Genomic DNA, 17,282 nt, shown 5'->3' with positions numbered 1-17,282 from the left:
TAGGAAATTATGGGAGTTTTGGAATATGGATTACAAGGAAACTCAAGAAATGCATAGAGTTTTGTGTAGGCATGAAGACTTCATTTATAACAATTGGATGCCCATATTCCTAGTAACCAAGGTCCATGAAAATGAACACCAATGCATTTCTCAAAATGTAGTGATTATGGACACCATCTTGTAGTAAAAAAGGTGAATTCAGGTTTTGGATGTCCAATGTTTAATGTTAAGGACTATGGTTTTCAATCTTGACAAGTGTTCCCAATCTATTGCTTCCAACTTTAAATTGTCAATGATTTTTTTCCTCGACTACCCCAAGGAAGATGAAACAATCCATCAAATGCTTGAATACGTGAACTTAGGCAATTAAGAATCATAACCTACTAATATAGGTCAAAATGACATGCATAACAAACATGTATTTCATTATTATTTATTACATTTCCACAAATAAATTTGGGGCTATATATAGTCAAACCCCACTTTGCAAATAAATTTCCTAACTAAAATTACAAACCTCCAAATTTCACACATGGGAGAAAATTTGCCCTTATTTTTATTGTTGTGGCTTACACACATTTATGTGTTTGTGTGATAAAACTATAATGAAAGCATCGATGTTGTTAATGATAACAAACACACTACTTCCTTCAAGGGAATTGTTAATGTTGCCATTATTATTTTCGTTATCATTTCAAGAACTTACAATGGGCAAGTTTTTATTTGCAATGGTGCATTTATGTATGAAGTATATATCAAGGATTTATGACATATACAACACACATTGGCGTGCATCATAAATGCAATGCACCAATGATCAATACATCAAGATGACATGCACTGTCCTTACTCAATGCTTTAACCAAAATATATAATATACTTATTTTTATTGTTTATCTCTTGAAAATAAAAGTTCAATGATTATTTCTTGCAACCAATGTGGATCTAAGTCTATCTAGATATTTATAATACAAAAAGGGACCAATTCATGTGCCATCATTGTTATAGAGGGGAAATGGAGGGACTTAGTGATTAGTTTCCTAAGGTTTAAGCAAAAATCAAGGATGAAGATCCACATAAAATATTTGATGAAGTAGGAGGCTGGTTCAACTATCATCCCAGTGAGATTGATGACAATGGCAGTGTGCTTGAATTGACTCAACATCAATGACAAATGAATAAGGATTAAAAAAACACATGGAATGTTCTAATGTAGACCTATCATTCCAAAGCAACATCACCACAAATGTTCTTTGGGACTATCATTAAGCTTCTTGATGTTTATAAGAGTATAATTAATTGATAGATGTTGAGGCAATTTCAAAAAAATAAAAATGCTACTTATTTTTAATAAGCGAATGACCAAACATCATTGATGCTCATCCTATATCACTCTCAACTGTTGCACTATTCCTTAAAGACATAAATTTCATAACAAAAAATTGCATTAGGAGATGAGAGGATATCCAAATAGGTAAGTCACCTTATTGGTAAATTGTAATCAATTTCCCTTATCTATTGGAGAGAACATTAACCAATTACTATAAAATATTACAGTAAAGAAAGACAACATACATGTGTTATCATAAGAACATATTGAAATGGGCAAGTCACCTTCATGGTAAGTTGACATCAATTTCCCTTACCAATTGGAGAAGACATCAATCATTTACCACAAAATATTGTAATACGAAATAGAGCATAGATGTGATAACATAAGGGAAAATTCCTAAGAAATAAAACACATTACTGTTGAAAGCACATGGACACGTTCACAAAGTGCCCCATTTATCTTCTATAACAAAGTGCTATCCTTCCTTTGAGAGGAAACAACTTCTCAAGCACTATCTCTACAAACCTTTACAATTTGGCTATAATACATTAATTTCTAACATACTTCAAAAAAAGAGAAGATATATGAAACTTTTTATCTTTTACATACACTCAAATTATATCAATAACAGAACCCACACAAGTATAATTTACTTATAAAAAAGTGTATTTAAGTCCATGTCGAAGTTAGTTTTAAATATATAATATTGCAAGTGGCACTACACACATTATACAAACAATGACATATGCCAAACATTATAGTGCTTACATGGAAACCGTTTGTATTAGCGCTAACATGGTTGGTCTTAGTGTGGATGGTAATGGTTATCTATCAAATTTAGAGGTGCTGAAACTTGCATCCAATACAATCCTTCCTTCTTTGCACTTGCCATGTTTCAAGCACACCCACAACATCCAAGTGCTAATGCGTGGAAAATATGGCTACAAAATTTTCCATACTCCAAGATTGGATTGAAAATCATGATAAGAACCCTTATAACACAAAAACAACAATAGATCTATAAATGTCATTGTCCACCATCTTTTACATTCTCTTCTTTCACTGTTTTTATCACCAATTGAGAACCATACCAACAACTAGTAGTGTTATCAAGTAAAGAAACACTAGAAAGGAGGAAACAACATTGCTCTCTCGTAATGTATATATGTAATGGATATATAATGAATATATATAGATTACGATAAATGGTGTATTTGAGCATAATTAAAATATTTCTCTTACGATCAAATATAGAGCAAAATTTTATTGGGTCAACATGTGGAGCATAAACTTTCTAAAAATAGTGTTAGAAATAAAGATATAACATACAAATAACATATACAATTAATGCATATGCAATGGCATTGATTAATGGTGGTTACACATTCAAATCCTGTAAAATGTTCACACCACTTCTTCACTAAACTTATTGGTCAACTCTAAAAATCTACCACAAAACATTAGCACATGCCTACCTCTTCCTAAATAACTACAAGGTTCAACCGCTTTTTAAAATTTTAGTAAACAAAAAGACAAAATGAAAATCCTAGTCAATAACCTTGTTAAAGACAAATCCAATTCTTTTCTTAAAATCCCTTCCACATCAATCGCTAAATATACCCGCACAACAATAATATACCCCCAAAAAAAATTGGAGTGATGGAAAGATTATAAAGGGTCATTAAATGAATATGGATAAACAAAAAAAAATCATAACTATATCTAAATATATATTTTCAATAAAAAAATACCTTACCATATAAATATGGATTTTTTTTTTGAGCTTTTATGTTATATTTATTTTTATAATTAATTTGTTTGACACAAAATACAATAATAATGAACAAATACCTTAATAGTGCAAATGTGAACCCCCCTTAATAAATAACCATGGAAGTGTGACCTGCACCTAGCAAGTAAAGCGATGCAAACCTCGCCTAATAAGCATGGGTGACCTTCGAAGTCGATTAAAGAAAATTTAATGTAAACCTGTGGTCCATAACCACGTAAGGACGTGTCTTCCCGTCCCAAATTTTTGAAATAATTTTCAAACAAAAGAAATATAAATCATAACGCATGAAGTGTAGGAGACCGTAGGGTCTTATTGGGTTATGCAAGTTCAGTCCACACTTAGGGCTAGGCTGCGAAGGCTAAGAAATATAGTATTGTCTTCCATCTAAAGTGGAAAAATGGCCGAGGAACAGCAGGGCGCGAACATCGACAACAATAGTGATGAATCAACGAGGCAGGGACCCATTGCTGTAAGCTTCCCAAGGACTCATCCCCAACTCCCACCTCTGAAATTAGAGGTGGAAGATGGTCGAGAAGGAATGGAACCTCGCAATATGTGGCAGGTAGGTTCTGTATTCTCATACAATAATTAGCTGTTTTAAAAATGTTTTCTGCTTGCAAACGAAATTTTAATGACACCCATTTGCAGAATAGCTAAATTTGAGCTTAGTCAAGTGCTTATGTTCGCTGGGCTTGGCAGATAGGTCTGATGATTAACAGCTTGATCATTGAAGGTCTAGTTAACGAATAGTGTTAGGGCAACTTATGCAAGTCCTTTAGTTCTGTGCTTCATAGGATTAGCATTTGAAGCATTCCAAACAATCACCCGAATGCTTCCTGTGCTATCATTCTTACTGTAGCAATAGTTGGTGCCAAACATTTGTTTCAAATTTTGTAGTGCAAGCTGAAAATTGTTTTGAATGGTTTGCGTGAATTCTTAATTGTGCAGTCACTGCTAAACCGATGTTACAATACTTCATGTGAATGTGATGTTGCTAGAATAGGCTAGGAGTTGTTTTTTTTGTTGCATTTTTATTTCATAGTTTGGTCAGGTCTGTGGAGCCTTAAGAGTTACAATTATTGGCAATATGCGTGTGAATTGGATATAAGTCTACTTATGTAAGTTGATGCCGGTACTTTGTTTATGCAAATGTGAACGAGTCTTAAGAACACACGGAACTGGACTTATGGATTTTGATATTCATGCCCCTCTTTTGAGTGAGTTTGTTGGATCTTTTTGGGTAGGGTAATTTGGAAAGTGATGGGTCACTGGTATGATCGGAGTGCCATGAACACATTATTAATCAATAAACTGTGGTGATTGAAAACTCTCAAGTAGCCAGTGTGGACCTCCGTAATTGCATTGGAACGTGGGTGTCTATTAAGCATGGAGTTATGTTGGAGCACTGAACTTCACCAGTTAACTGTGAAGAAAATTTCATTAAACAAAGAAATCTGGTCCAAAATAGTGTCCCAAAGTCACTAAAGGCCATTTTAGGGTCTTAACAATAGAGAGTGTACTAACCATGACATTTAAAAGCCTCAACACGAAATAGAAAACAAGACTGACAACTCATCACCTTGCTAGGAATTTGAAAAAGAACCAAATCAGTTATTGGAATCGTGAACATGTGGGATCGAATCAACCAAATCAAAGGGGAATTACCTGAGAGAGCCCAAAGGAAGTTATGCTAGCAAGTTTTATCTTGAGAAGCTTTGAGAAATGTCCCTAAAGACTTGTTGGCCAATGAGGTTAGTTGTATGTCATCTTAGCTTCAATTTGCTCCAAATCAAAACCACGAAGATAATAAGTTTAAATTAATGTTTCGGGTGTTAATGCAATCTTCATTTGATGTTGCATGGTAAATTGTTGCCTTACTTGATACTGGAATACATCATCTTGTTTGGAAGAAAGACTTGAAGTTGGTATAATAGGCACTAAATGGTTTATATTACTAAGAAATTGATAACTTTTATCTTTGAACTGACTACGTTTAAGATTTTTCTTTTCTTTATTGAATGGATTTTTCGTGAAAATTTGACTACTAAAATTTTATTGCAGCAATTGGAATCATTTCTTCTAATTGTAAATTAATTTAGCCGTTTATTGCTACAACAACAATGAATTAATCACACTACAAACTTCACAAAATAAATATCGCGGAAGATAAATTAGAAACTAAGAAAATACTAGCACACACACAAAAAATAACACCGTTATTTTTGGACAAAAGTCCCTTGAAAAACCCAACTTGGGAAAACTGATGCAGCAGCTAAGGCTTTTTATTATTAAGCAATAGTGAGAAATTTTTAGTACAATTGGATGCCGAAATTTGGCAATCCTACAAAAAAAAATACTGGCAAAAATATTGTGAGGAATTTTCCTCACCCCCACAAGCAATCTAGGCTCTGACTACTAGCTCCAAGTGAGCCGTCCAAACTGGTCTGCACATACCCTGCATCAACCTAGTGCAAAACTGGAATATGCACTGCCTGGAACAACCACTACTCAAGCTATCTTGTCTGTCGCTGATTGAGAAACTACTTCTTCGGCATTCTGGAAAATTTTCTCGGCCTCTGGAACTGAAAACGAGCTTCTCTCTAGCAAAATCGAATTGCCCTCTAGAGACTTATGCGCAACCCTTGCGTCAACCTCTTTGTGGCTATCTCTGCCTCTTTGCAAGCTACTCTTTGGAACTGGGAGACTTCCTCTGGACAAACTGTCTTTGCCCCTCTCTGTCTCTGCTTCCCTTCTTTGGCTTGAACTCTTCTGGCAGAATGTTGTTGCTCTCTGGAAAGTCAAACTGCCCAAGGAAATTGATCTCAAGTGTGTTCCTCCATCTACCCATCGACTTCTTATAATCTCACTATGAAACTCCAACGACCAAGATTAAAACTTAATCAATGACTGAGATTATTTCGTAGTCGATCTGAGTGAGTTTTTAGAGAAATCTCACCTTCTTCAATTAACTACTGTTAATTAATCTTTTTCGTAGTCGATCTGAGTGAGTTTTTAGAGAAATCTCACCTTCTTCAATTAACTACTTAGGAAAAATTTAATTATTGATTAATTAACTTAATTAAGGCATTTCTAGGTGGATTTTCTTGAAACCTTTTTTGGGTTATGGAGTCATAATGTTTCTTAGCCTCTTTGACAACTGTCGAGACTAGAACACCATAATATGCTACAAAAATTAACTCTCCCTCTTAACGAGGAAGGTGTTCTAGTGTCGTACTGCTACATTACCTTGTCTCTGCATCACTCTCTATATATGTTGCTGATGTCTGGCCACTGTGACTGCCTACCATTGCCCATCAACCACTGTGCAACTTTGATGCTGCATTTGTGTTGTTGCTAACACTGTTATACTGCTATCAACTTCGCATCTGCACTGCAACTATTGTTGTTGTTGCTACTGCAACTACTACAACTGGGAAACATCTGAAATACTGAATCAACTGTCTCTGTGTTGCATCTGTCTCCTGAGCATTTGACTGCTACTAGCCTTTGCACTGTCCACTAAGGAATTTAAGCTGCTGCTGACTCTGCTACTGAGCCTTTTGCTCTATTGTCAACAGTGCTCTACGATCCTTAGCATCTGACTGCTACTAGTCTGCAACTGTCACTCCGGAACTGACTGCACCAACTGACACTAATCCATATTGCTACTAAATACTGTGGGCCCCTGTAGCAAGGTAATGATCCATAAGGAAGACACCTTAATGGACCCTGCCCAAATCTCTACACAACTCTGGGACTATAGCTCCATATCGCCCCACCTCACTCCTGGAGGTATAGCTGCAAACATGGCGAAATCTACCTCCAACTTGGAGGATAATTTGTTTATCTCTGTGGATGCTGCTGCTTGGTCTTGCTTCTCTTGCTTGTCCTTCTTCCCTTGAGGACACTGAATACTGTATTGGCCAAACTCGCCACACTTGAAGCACTTGGCCTTAGATAGTTTCTTCTTTTTCTTCTTCTCCCCTTGTTCCCGACTGGTACCCTTTGATGCAAGGGCCACATTCTCCTCCTCCTTCGAACCCTTCGAACCCTTGCTGTTGCTGCCACTGATGGAGCTCTTTACTAGAGCTTGCCTCATCTCCTCTTGTTGTATGTCTGACCATACCTTGTCCCACCTTGGTCATGTGTTTCGTCCCAAAATGCCTTGGACGAAGACCTCCCATTCCTCTGAGACACTGTTTAGGGCCAAACACACAAGCTCTGTAGGTTGAGGCGCTCCCCAATGGTTGCAAGATGATCCCGAATTTCTTGAATTCTGGTAAGGAAGAGATCTATGCTTTCACCCTTCTGCATCCTGATTTTTCTCAACTTCTCCTTCAGGAACATCTTTTGTTGCTTGGAAGGGTTTTGAAACAACCCTGCGAGAGCATCCCAAATCTCCTTGGCAGTATTCTTGCCAAATATATGCAAGACTATATGGTCCCAGACTCCATTGAGGATCATCTGCTTCACCTTGGCCATTTCTTTCCTATATTCCTTAAGTTGATCTGCATCAGTTGGTACTGCCACAACATTATCTGCATTGGTCAACATTATCATCTAACAAGAAGGACATCCTGGCCTTTCAGATGACATAGTTGGAGGCTCCCTCCAACCTATCTTGATCTCTAAGCCCACCTATGGCCATCTCTGAAACTGAAACAAAAATCTCCCTCTTTCAGCTGCTTGGCTGTTGAACCTGCTATTCACACTTACTTCTAGAGTGAGAAATTTGCTTGCAGCTACTGCCATCTGCAATTGAAAATTTGGATTTCTAAGCTAGAAATCCTCTAAGAATAACTCCCTCTGTGTGTGCACTTTCTCTTTCACCCGATGTTGATTCTTCTCTAGCAATTGCTGCAAAACCCTTCTACACCCAAACAAGGAATCTGGCCAACGAAAATACTAAGTCGCTACTCTCTCTGCCTCCTGGAATCACCCAATTTGGCAGGCCAAATTTTTCTGCAACCCTACACTGAAAAAATTGAACTACCCAACAATTCACAACATTATCTGCATAGGTCAACATTATCATCTAATAAGAAGGACATCTTGGCCTTCCAGATGACATAGTTGGAGGCTCCCTCCAACCTATCCTGATCTCTAAGCCCAACTGTGGCCATCTTTGAAATTGAAACGAAAATCTCCCTCTTTCACCTGCTTGGTTGTTGAATCTGCTATTCACACTTCCTTCTAGAGTGAGAAAATTTGCTTGTAGCTACTGTCATTTGCAATTAAAAATTTGGATTTCTAAGCTAGAAATCCTCTGAGAATAATTCCCTCTGTGTGTGCACTTTCTCTTCCACCCAATGTTGATTCTTCTCTAGCAACTGCTGCAAAACCTTTCTATGCCCAAACAAGGAATCTGGCCAACAAAAATACTGAGTCGTTGCTCTCTCTGCCTATCACTCAATTTGGTAGGCCGAATTTTTCTGCAACCCCACACTGAAAAATTGCACTGCCCAACAATTCGCAACATTATCTGCATAGGTCAACATTATCATCTAACAAGGACATCCTGGCCTTCCAGATGACATAGTTGGAGGCTTCCTCCAACCTATCCTGATCTCTAAGCCTAGCTGTGGCCATCTCCGAAATTGAAACGAAAATCTCCCTCTTTTACCTGCTCGACTATTGAATCTGCTATTCACACTTCGTTCTAGAGAGAAAAATTGCTTGCAGCTACTACCATCTGCAATTGAAAATTTGGATTTCTATGCTAGAAATCCTCTGAGAATAACACCCTCTATGTGTGCACTTTCTCTTCCACCCGATGCTGATTCTTCTCTAGCAACTGTTGCAAAACCCTTCTATGCCTAAATAAGGAATTTGCCCAACGAAAATACTGAGTCGCTACTCTCTCTGCTTGCTGGAATCACTCAATTTGGCAGGCCGAATTTTTCTGCAACACTACACTGAAAAAATTGAACTACCCAACAATTCACACTACTTGGCTAGGCACTGCGCAATCACCAGAAAATTCTTCCTGCTGCTCCCTTTGAGCAGCGGATTTTCTTCTTCGCTTTTGAGCTTCTTGTTTGATCAACCTAGCTTTGATACCATGTGAAAATTTCACTATTGAAATTTTATTGCAACAACTAGAATTAATTATTCTAATTGTAAATTAATTTAGCAGTTTATTGCTACGACAACAACAAATTAATCACACTACAAACTTCACAAAATAAATATTGCGCAAGATAAACTGGAAATTGAGAAAATACTGGTACACACATAAAAAATAACATCGATATTTTTGGACAAAAGTTGTCAGGAAAACCCAACTTGGGAAAACCAGTGCAATAGCTGAGGGTTTTTATTATTAAGCAACAATGAGAAATTCTGAGTACAATTGGATGCAGAAATTTGACAATCCTACAGAGAAAAATACTGGCAAAAATATTGTGAGGAATTTTCCTCACCCCCACAAGCAATCCGGGCTCTGACTGCCACCTGTAAGTGAGCCATCCAAACTGCCCTGCGCAGACCCTCCGTCACCCTAGCGCAAAACTATAATACACACTGCCTGGAACAACCACTACTCAAGTCGTCCTGTCTGCTGTTGACTGAGAAGCTGCTTCTCCGACACTCTGGAAAATTTTCCCGGCATTTGGAACTGAAAAGGAGCTTCTCTCCAGCAAAATCCAATTGCCCTCTAGAGTCTTCTGCGCCAGCCTTTATGTGGCTATCTCTGCCTCTGTGCAACCGCCTTTATGTGGCTATCTCTGCCTCTCTGCAAGCTACTCTTTGGAACTGGAAGACTTCCTCCAGACTCACGTCTCTACCCCTCTCTGTCTCTGCTTCCCTTCTCTGGCTTGAACTCTTCTGGGAGAATGCTGTTGCTCTCTGGAAAGTCGAACTACCCAAGGAAATCGATCTCAAGTGTGTTCCTCCATCTACCCATTGACTTCTTCTTCTAATATCACTGTGGGGCTCCATCAACCAAGACTAAAACTTAATCAATGGCTGAGATTATTTCCTAGTCGATCCGTGTGAGTTTCTAGAGAAATCTCACCTTCCTCAATTAATTACTGTTAATTAATCATTTTCCCTAAGTTAGACTTAGGAAAAATTTAATTATTGATTAATTAACTTAATTAAGGCATTTCTAGGTGGATTTTCCTAAAATATTTTCTAGGTTATGGAGTCCTAGTGTTTCTTAGCCTCTATGACAACTGTTGAGACTAGAACACCATCCAATGCTACAAAAACTAACATCTTTGTTATATAAAGATATATGCCTTGTAGAGCACTCTTACTCGTTTCACCATTAATTAACTCACCCAAAATTTGGAAAGTGGTATAGGGCATTGCAGACCACTCCCTAATGAATCCTCAAACTATGGAACCTTGTTATTGATATGACTGAGTGTTAAGCAAATAGTAGAGAGATAAAGTTCTAAAGAAGCTTTCAAATAGAAGAGTATCAAATTGAAAGGTTTATTGAAACTGCAAAAAAGGATCTATTATTGTTATTGGTCCAACGTCATTTTTCTCCAAGGAAAACACCTCATGGAATTCCTCCAAGTACTTCCTCATGATTCATGGTCATAGGGGCCTACCCTAACCCCCTTATTTAGATACATTATTAATGTAGGTGGCCCATTAAATAGTTAGTAATAATGTTAAAATTGGCAACTAGGGCCAAACTCCATGTGGGTCATCTTATTTATGGCAGCTGATATTTTTCTTGGATTCCTCTCTTCGAGAGGTGTAGGACTGATCTAAATATCATCCGATTCCGACATGTATTTGTTGAGATATGAATTTATTTATATTATTTGACAATTTGTCAAGGTCGGCCAGCAAATAAATTACCCCCAGATCAACCTCAACGTTGCATTTAAATAGAGGAGACCTCAAGTCATTTGTCACACACATTATCTCATGATCTCTCCCTCCACATGTTTTGGGTTTGTCTTCTCTCAAGGAAGACGTTGTGGAAAGAGTCATCAAAGAGAGTCCTAACCGCAGATCAGATGTGCCCTAGCCACAGTCAAAGAAGGAGGCCCTAGCCGCAGTCAAGAGAGGCTCCTAATCCGCAACAAAAGCAAGATATAGCCGCAGTCATCTAAGGTCATCTAGTCGCAATCAAGAGAGATTCTGTCAAGAAGCCTATCCACAGCAAAGGAGGCCCTAATTCGTAGCTAGAGGGAGGCCCTGATCCACAGTTCAAGAAGAGGCCTAATACGTAGCTAAGGAGAGACCCTAAGCCGCAGCAAAAGAAGGCTCTTATACACAACTAGAAGGAGCCCTAATCCATAGCTAAGAGAAGTCATAAGACACAACAAAAGGAGCCCTAATGCAACAAGAATAAACCTAATTGACAGCGTGGAAGAAGCATGAGTTGTTATAGGTGACAACGTAGTAATAGAGGTTATTTCTAGGCATGGGTTAATCACTGTTTGGGCCTGTTGAAGGAGACCACAGTGACAACTAGTTGCTTTGCTAGGCTGCAAGCCATAGCAAGCAGCTAAGGTTGTTCCAAGGCAACATTGAAGTGAACAATGCTTGCAGGAGGCAGTGTGGCATAAGGGGAGACTCTCCTAGGTGGACTGCAGCCCTGGAAGGGCTTAGTTTGCTGACAGTGTGGAGGGTTAAGGGCTGCATATTATGCCCTAACCAGAATTACAGGAGCAACAAGCAACAATGGAGGACAACAACATCTTGTGGAGGAGTGTTGGGTCAAAGTGCTGAAATTTCTAAGTCTAACCCATTAGAAATTTTCCTGCATTATCTGGTTTATTTCACCTATTTGTTTTATTCTTTAACAAGTTATTTAACCATATAAATACTGAAAATAAACACAAATGCAGTCTCAACCATCTACAGATCATCAACTGAAAGAAATAGACAAACACACAAGGGACACCGTTATTTTTGGACAATCGTCCTCGGAAAAACCCAACTTGGGAAAATCGGTGCAGCAGTTTTGAGGGTTTTATTATTAAGCAACTTTCTTGAGTACAACTGGGTGCCAAACTGGCTCACTCGACAGAGAAATCAATTTGGCAGTAATACCTCTCTTCGAAAGCAGATATTCGGCAAGTTTGCTCCACGAAAATCTCTCCAACGCCTCTTTGAGGCTCTGCGTCAACCCTCCTGGCCTCTACGTCAGCCTGGAACCCTCTGTGTCAGCCTTCTGATGCTTTGCGCTGGCTCTCTGGCCCTCTGCATCACTCACGCAGGCCCTGGTAGCCTTTGCGCAATCCCTCTGGCCCTCTGTGTGGCTCCTGCTGGCTCTGCGTAGCCTTCTCTGCCTCAGCGTTGATCCTTCAGCACTATCTCTCCCTCTCTGCTATGCACTCACTGCCCCTCGCTGCAACTCTGATCACTGGTTCAATTTCTCTCAGCAAACTCCGCTCCATAAAATCGAACTGACTGATATCTCCAACTGACCCTCAAGCCTCCTCTTATACTTTTTCTGTTGAGTCTTCAACGACCGAGATTAAATCTCTAATCAACGACTAAGATTAGGTTTGGCTTGGTCCATGGCATTTAAAACTTTCTCACCCAGTTTTATATTAATACCCATTAATATTAATATTTTTCTAAGTTTAGACTTAGGAACCCATAAAAAATATTAATTATTTTAATATCTCCCTAACCGGGTGGAATTTCCCCAAACCATTTCTGGGTCTTGGAGATCTCATGTGCTTTAGCCTCTCCACCAATTTTCATGGCTAGAGCACATCCGATGCTACCCCAAATCAACACAAAGTGTTGACCGGATTGGATCATGATTGCAGTAGCCTGTTGTTGCAATGTGGAGGATCTTCCTAGGAGTTGAACCAGCTGTATAGGGTGCATTGAGCTTACTGTTGAAGACCGATGTTTGCTGGGTTTGACCAAGCCACTTAGAGGAAGAATTCTATCTAGTTTGACCAACATTGACTTCTCTGGTCAAGGCTTTCCTACCGCTGTCATAAAATAGTATATTTATACTATCTCTCTCTCTGCTGAACTATTGAAGAATATAAGAAGAATTGATCAAGGGTTTCCCCACATTGGGGTTTGTCCGTGGCTGGTGCCACATCTTGTGTCCTCTTGTCTTCTACTGTTTATGTTTATGTTCTATTTGCATTTTACTATCACGCTGATGTGATTGCTAAAGTGGTCATTGATATTGAGCTATAACAAGAAAATTGAAGTAAATTGCTCTTAAGCATAGAACATACCAAAAATTAACAAATAGTCACTCATTGTAAAAAGGGACTTCTTTGTTAATACACCCAAATTAGTTAGTAGGTTCTCATTATAAGTGGACCCATAGGTAGTTAATATTCTCTATGGATAGATATAAATGATTGGAAGGTTATGTAATGTTATGTCAAGAATTGTGACTGTATTATCAAAGAGAACTTTCTTGGGTGTATCCCTCTTTTTTCTTATGTTCATTGGTTTTGCACTATATTTCATGTGAATTACACTACAAGTGATATCAAAGTTCTTTCTTTGGCACAATGTGGGAGACTTTTTGGGCACAAAGTGGGAGATTTTTTTCTTTCCTTTTTGTTGATTTTAGATGAGAAAAAGAGGATGATATAATTTATGTTGCTTTATGAAACTTTTGGTTCATATTTTGGAAAATCCAATCCAATGATTGAATTCATCTCGGAAAAATACCGAATTTGAAAAAAAAAATCATCCAAAACATAATCCAGGAAGTAAAGTCGTCAACAATTGAAAATCAACAATTTTTTAGGGTTTTTTTCAGGGGCAAATTTTGCTGGTAGAATTTAGGTCAATTTCTGAAACTTTTTGTGCAAAATTTGAAGAATCTAATCCATGGACTGAATTCCTCTAAAAAATAGCCAATTTCAGGGAAAATCATGCAAAACTGAGTCCAGGAAGTAAAGTTATCAATAATTTAAAGGCAACATTTATTTGGGGTTTTCTTTTGGTGATGGCTGCAAATTTTGCAGATTGGATGCAAAATTTGAAGAATCTAATCCATGGACTGAATTCCTCTAAAAGGTAGCCAATTTCAGGGAAAATCATCCAAAACAGAGTCCAGGAAGTAAAGTTATCGATAATTTTAAGTCAACATTTTTTTGAAGGTTTTCTTTTGGTGATGGCTGCAAATTTTGCAGGTTGGATTTTTTTGATAGAGAGCACAGATTTCAGTTGGACCAACTCTAGAAGATCCAGAGAAGTGGTGGCATTTCATAATTGGAGTCATAATAGCCAATCTTAGATGTATGTCATAAGTTGTGATTATTTTACATTTTTGGCCTCAAACCTCCCTTGCATAATTATTTTTTGATAATTTTAAAAGTTTTTTTTCTTGTTCTGCTACAAATAAGTCGGAATTGGAAGGTTAAATTAAGTAATGTCAGGGCAACATAAATGTGTTGGAACTTGGAAGGGAAGTTAAATAATAAACTAGATGAGAGGTTTGACAACTTTGAAGAAAATTTGACAAAACAGTTTTCAAATATGTTAGCTTGAATCATACTAGGAGAAAACTGGATGACTACACAACAAATTGAGCCACACCAAGAAGAAACTTCTAAATGGGATCTATTTAGCCACCCATAATACTTGTTAAGTCTACACAACAATATATCAATGGATGACGACATGTAGTATTGTCTCAATCATTGACTTTTTGAGCAATTAGCCATCCGTATAAAGAACATAATATACTCCTTATATAAAGAATGTTTCATTAGTGGTCTTAAGGAGGAGATTCGAGCACAAGTCAAACAGCAACATCCTACTACATGGTTAGAAGCAACTGAGAGGGCTCTAGAAGCCAAAATGGTGATTAATGCATAAATAAGAAAGATCAACATTCATTTCTCGCACTCATCTTCCCCAAGGTAATTCACCAAGCATAACTCCTACCCATCCCTTAAAGGTACAAAGGTTGTTTCCACTAGAAATGGTAGACCACCAAAGATGTGCACTCAACTACAATTGTGATGAAAAATATGCTTTAGGTCATAGGTGTAAAGAACATAAATTTTTCCAAATTGATGACTACTCAGGCCCTGATGGAATGTGTGACCACTAAAGAGATACTAGCATTACAAGTTGAAGACACCAACACTAAAAATCAAGTAAATTTTTAACCACCATTTCCTTTTGAAGAACCATTAATCTCCCTACATGCATTATTAAGCATTTCAATTGCACAAACATTGAAACTCATGGGCTATATCAAGCACTGGAAAGTTATAGTCCTAGTTTACAATGGCGATACTCACAATTTCTTTCACAAGAGGGTTGCAGAAGAAACCCATTGTTTTGTACGCTTAGTGCACAACTTTCAAATCATGATTTTCAATGAAGGTATGATGAAATGTGGGTGTAAATGTGAAAATGTTAAACTCCAAATGGGGGATTATTGACTAAAAGCCCATCTATTTGCCATTGACATGGGTGATTGTGATATAATATTGGGGACATAATGGCTATGCACGTTGGGACCAATTGCAATGGATTTCAAAAAACTATATTTGAGTTTCACTAGAAAGACATGTTGAAATTTGATGACCAAAAAAAAAGTTTCTTGCAATCCCAACCCGGTTTTAATTTCACCTTATCACTCCTATTCATTTAAATTCTCTTTCCTATAAACATACATTCAACATATAGAATTTTGGAAATGAAAATTGCAGATTAAAACACATGGGACTGTCAACACGCTGAAAATAAATATGGACATAACCAGTCCAACAACACACATAAAAATACACACAGGTTTTTGTTCAACTTAGACTTAGGGAAAATCCCTTCAATCTTCTCCGGGGAAAACTTGTTAGAGAGATTTTCAAATTTATTTATTTTTCAAGTTCAGGAAAAATTCATTTGCATACAAAACAGAACGGCAAAATACAACTTATCTCTTCAGCCCAAAACTCCTTGAAAACCATGCCCATGTTGCCTCGATTTCCGTGCCCACTTGAAGCTGAAAATATGTACTAATAGATACGACTGTACTGTACGGATTTCCTCACCGCTGTATGGACTGTACCATTTTTTATTTATAATTTTTTCAAAAACTTCTCTTGAATGGTGTGCAATTCACAACATTCAATGCTATTCGTACTATACCTTCTGTTGTCTTCTATGCCTTGATTTCCATGCCCAACTTTGCCTAGAAATCACTCCTTCAACTTGCTACAACAAATTTCTCTTTCAGAACTTTTCTCCAGTGCTCAGCATCCTTTCTCCAATCTGCTCATGAAGAATGAATAAGCAGTGTCTCTTTTCTTTTCCCCCTTTTGTTTCCCAACTTTCCCTGAATGACTTTTGGGCAACCCTAAGATCTAATGGCTCAGATTAATTTAGATCAAGGGATGAGAATAAATGTTCATTTAATTATCACTTTCTATTTTTTAACTCACCCATTAAATAAGGTACCCACATTGTACTTTATGTTTAAAGTCACTTTTCACTTTATAATTTAACATTGACTTTACCACTTATAAAGTCACACTTAGGAAAAGAATTATTTTGGACACTTTTCCCTAGGTAGAGACTAACCCATGGGAAACCACTTGTCCAAGGTACATTAAAAATCAACAACATGTACACACCCTTTAGGTGCTTCACGCAGCTCCCCTGAAATAGGCAACTCTCATTATATGGAGTAGTTATTAAAGAGAGGCCACTCTAGCATTATTGCCCAATTTAATGCCATGTAGGTCATGGATAATATGGCACAACAAATCGACATAGTTTTGCAATTGGTCCTTAACAAACGTCATTAGGTCTTTGAGAGACGAAAGGGTTTACTCCCTTCTCGAGGAGAGCATGACCATGGAATTCCCTTAATTCCAAGAATTCAACCACCAAATGTATGCCCTTATTGACATCCTTTTGCACAAAATAATGATATAGACAAGATCATTCAGGAACTATTGGAGGCAAGTTCATATGTCGTAGTACAAGCCCTTACTCATCACCGGTAGTCATGGTGTTAAAGACGAAGGGCACTTGGCCAATGTATCTTGATTTTAGGGCTCTTAATACATTGATAATCAAGGACAAATTTCCCATCCTAGTTATGGATGATCCGTTGGATGAACTTCTCGGAGCAAAGTTTCACTAAGCTTAATCTATGTTCGCGATACGACCAAACTAGGATGCCAGAGGCATACATCTCAAAGACAACTTTTAGAATATGCAAAGATTATTAGGAGTTTC

The 17,282-nt window shown here is 37.7% G+C and overlaps 1 protein-coding gene across 1 annotated transcript in view; it reads left to right on the top strand.

Annotated features, from left to right (window-relative positions):
- The first annotated feature begins 3,413 nt into the window (after positions 1 to 3,413).
- LOC149138942 (uncharacterized) overlaps positions 3,414 to 17,282 on the top strand; it is a 58,651-nt gene continuing 44,782 nt past the window's right edge. The window contains exon 1 of the mRNA XM_089448448.1: positions 3,414 to 3,687. Within this exon, the coding sequence (XP_089304574.1) occupies positions 3,523 to 3,687 (165 nt within the window). The 5' untranslated portion in view covers positions 3,414 to 3,522. The remainder of the gene's footprint in view (positions 3,688 to 17,282) is intronic.

The sequence above is a fragment of the Pinus tabuliformis genome, chromosome X (genome assembly GCF_031772625.1).
Source record: "Pinus tabuliformis cultivar Carrire ecotype Pingquan chromosome X, CPIR1, whole genome shotgun sequence".
Lineage (NCBI taxonomy): Eukaryota > Viridiplantae > Streptophyta > Pinopsida > Pinales > Pinaceae > Pinus > Pinus tabuliformis.
The sequence above is the reverse complement of the archived record's forward strand: the minus strand, read 5'-3'. Positions and strand labels throughout refer to the sequence as shown.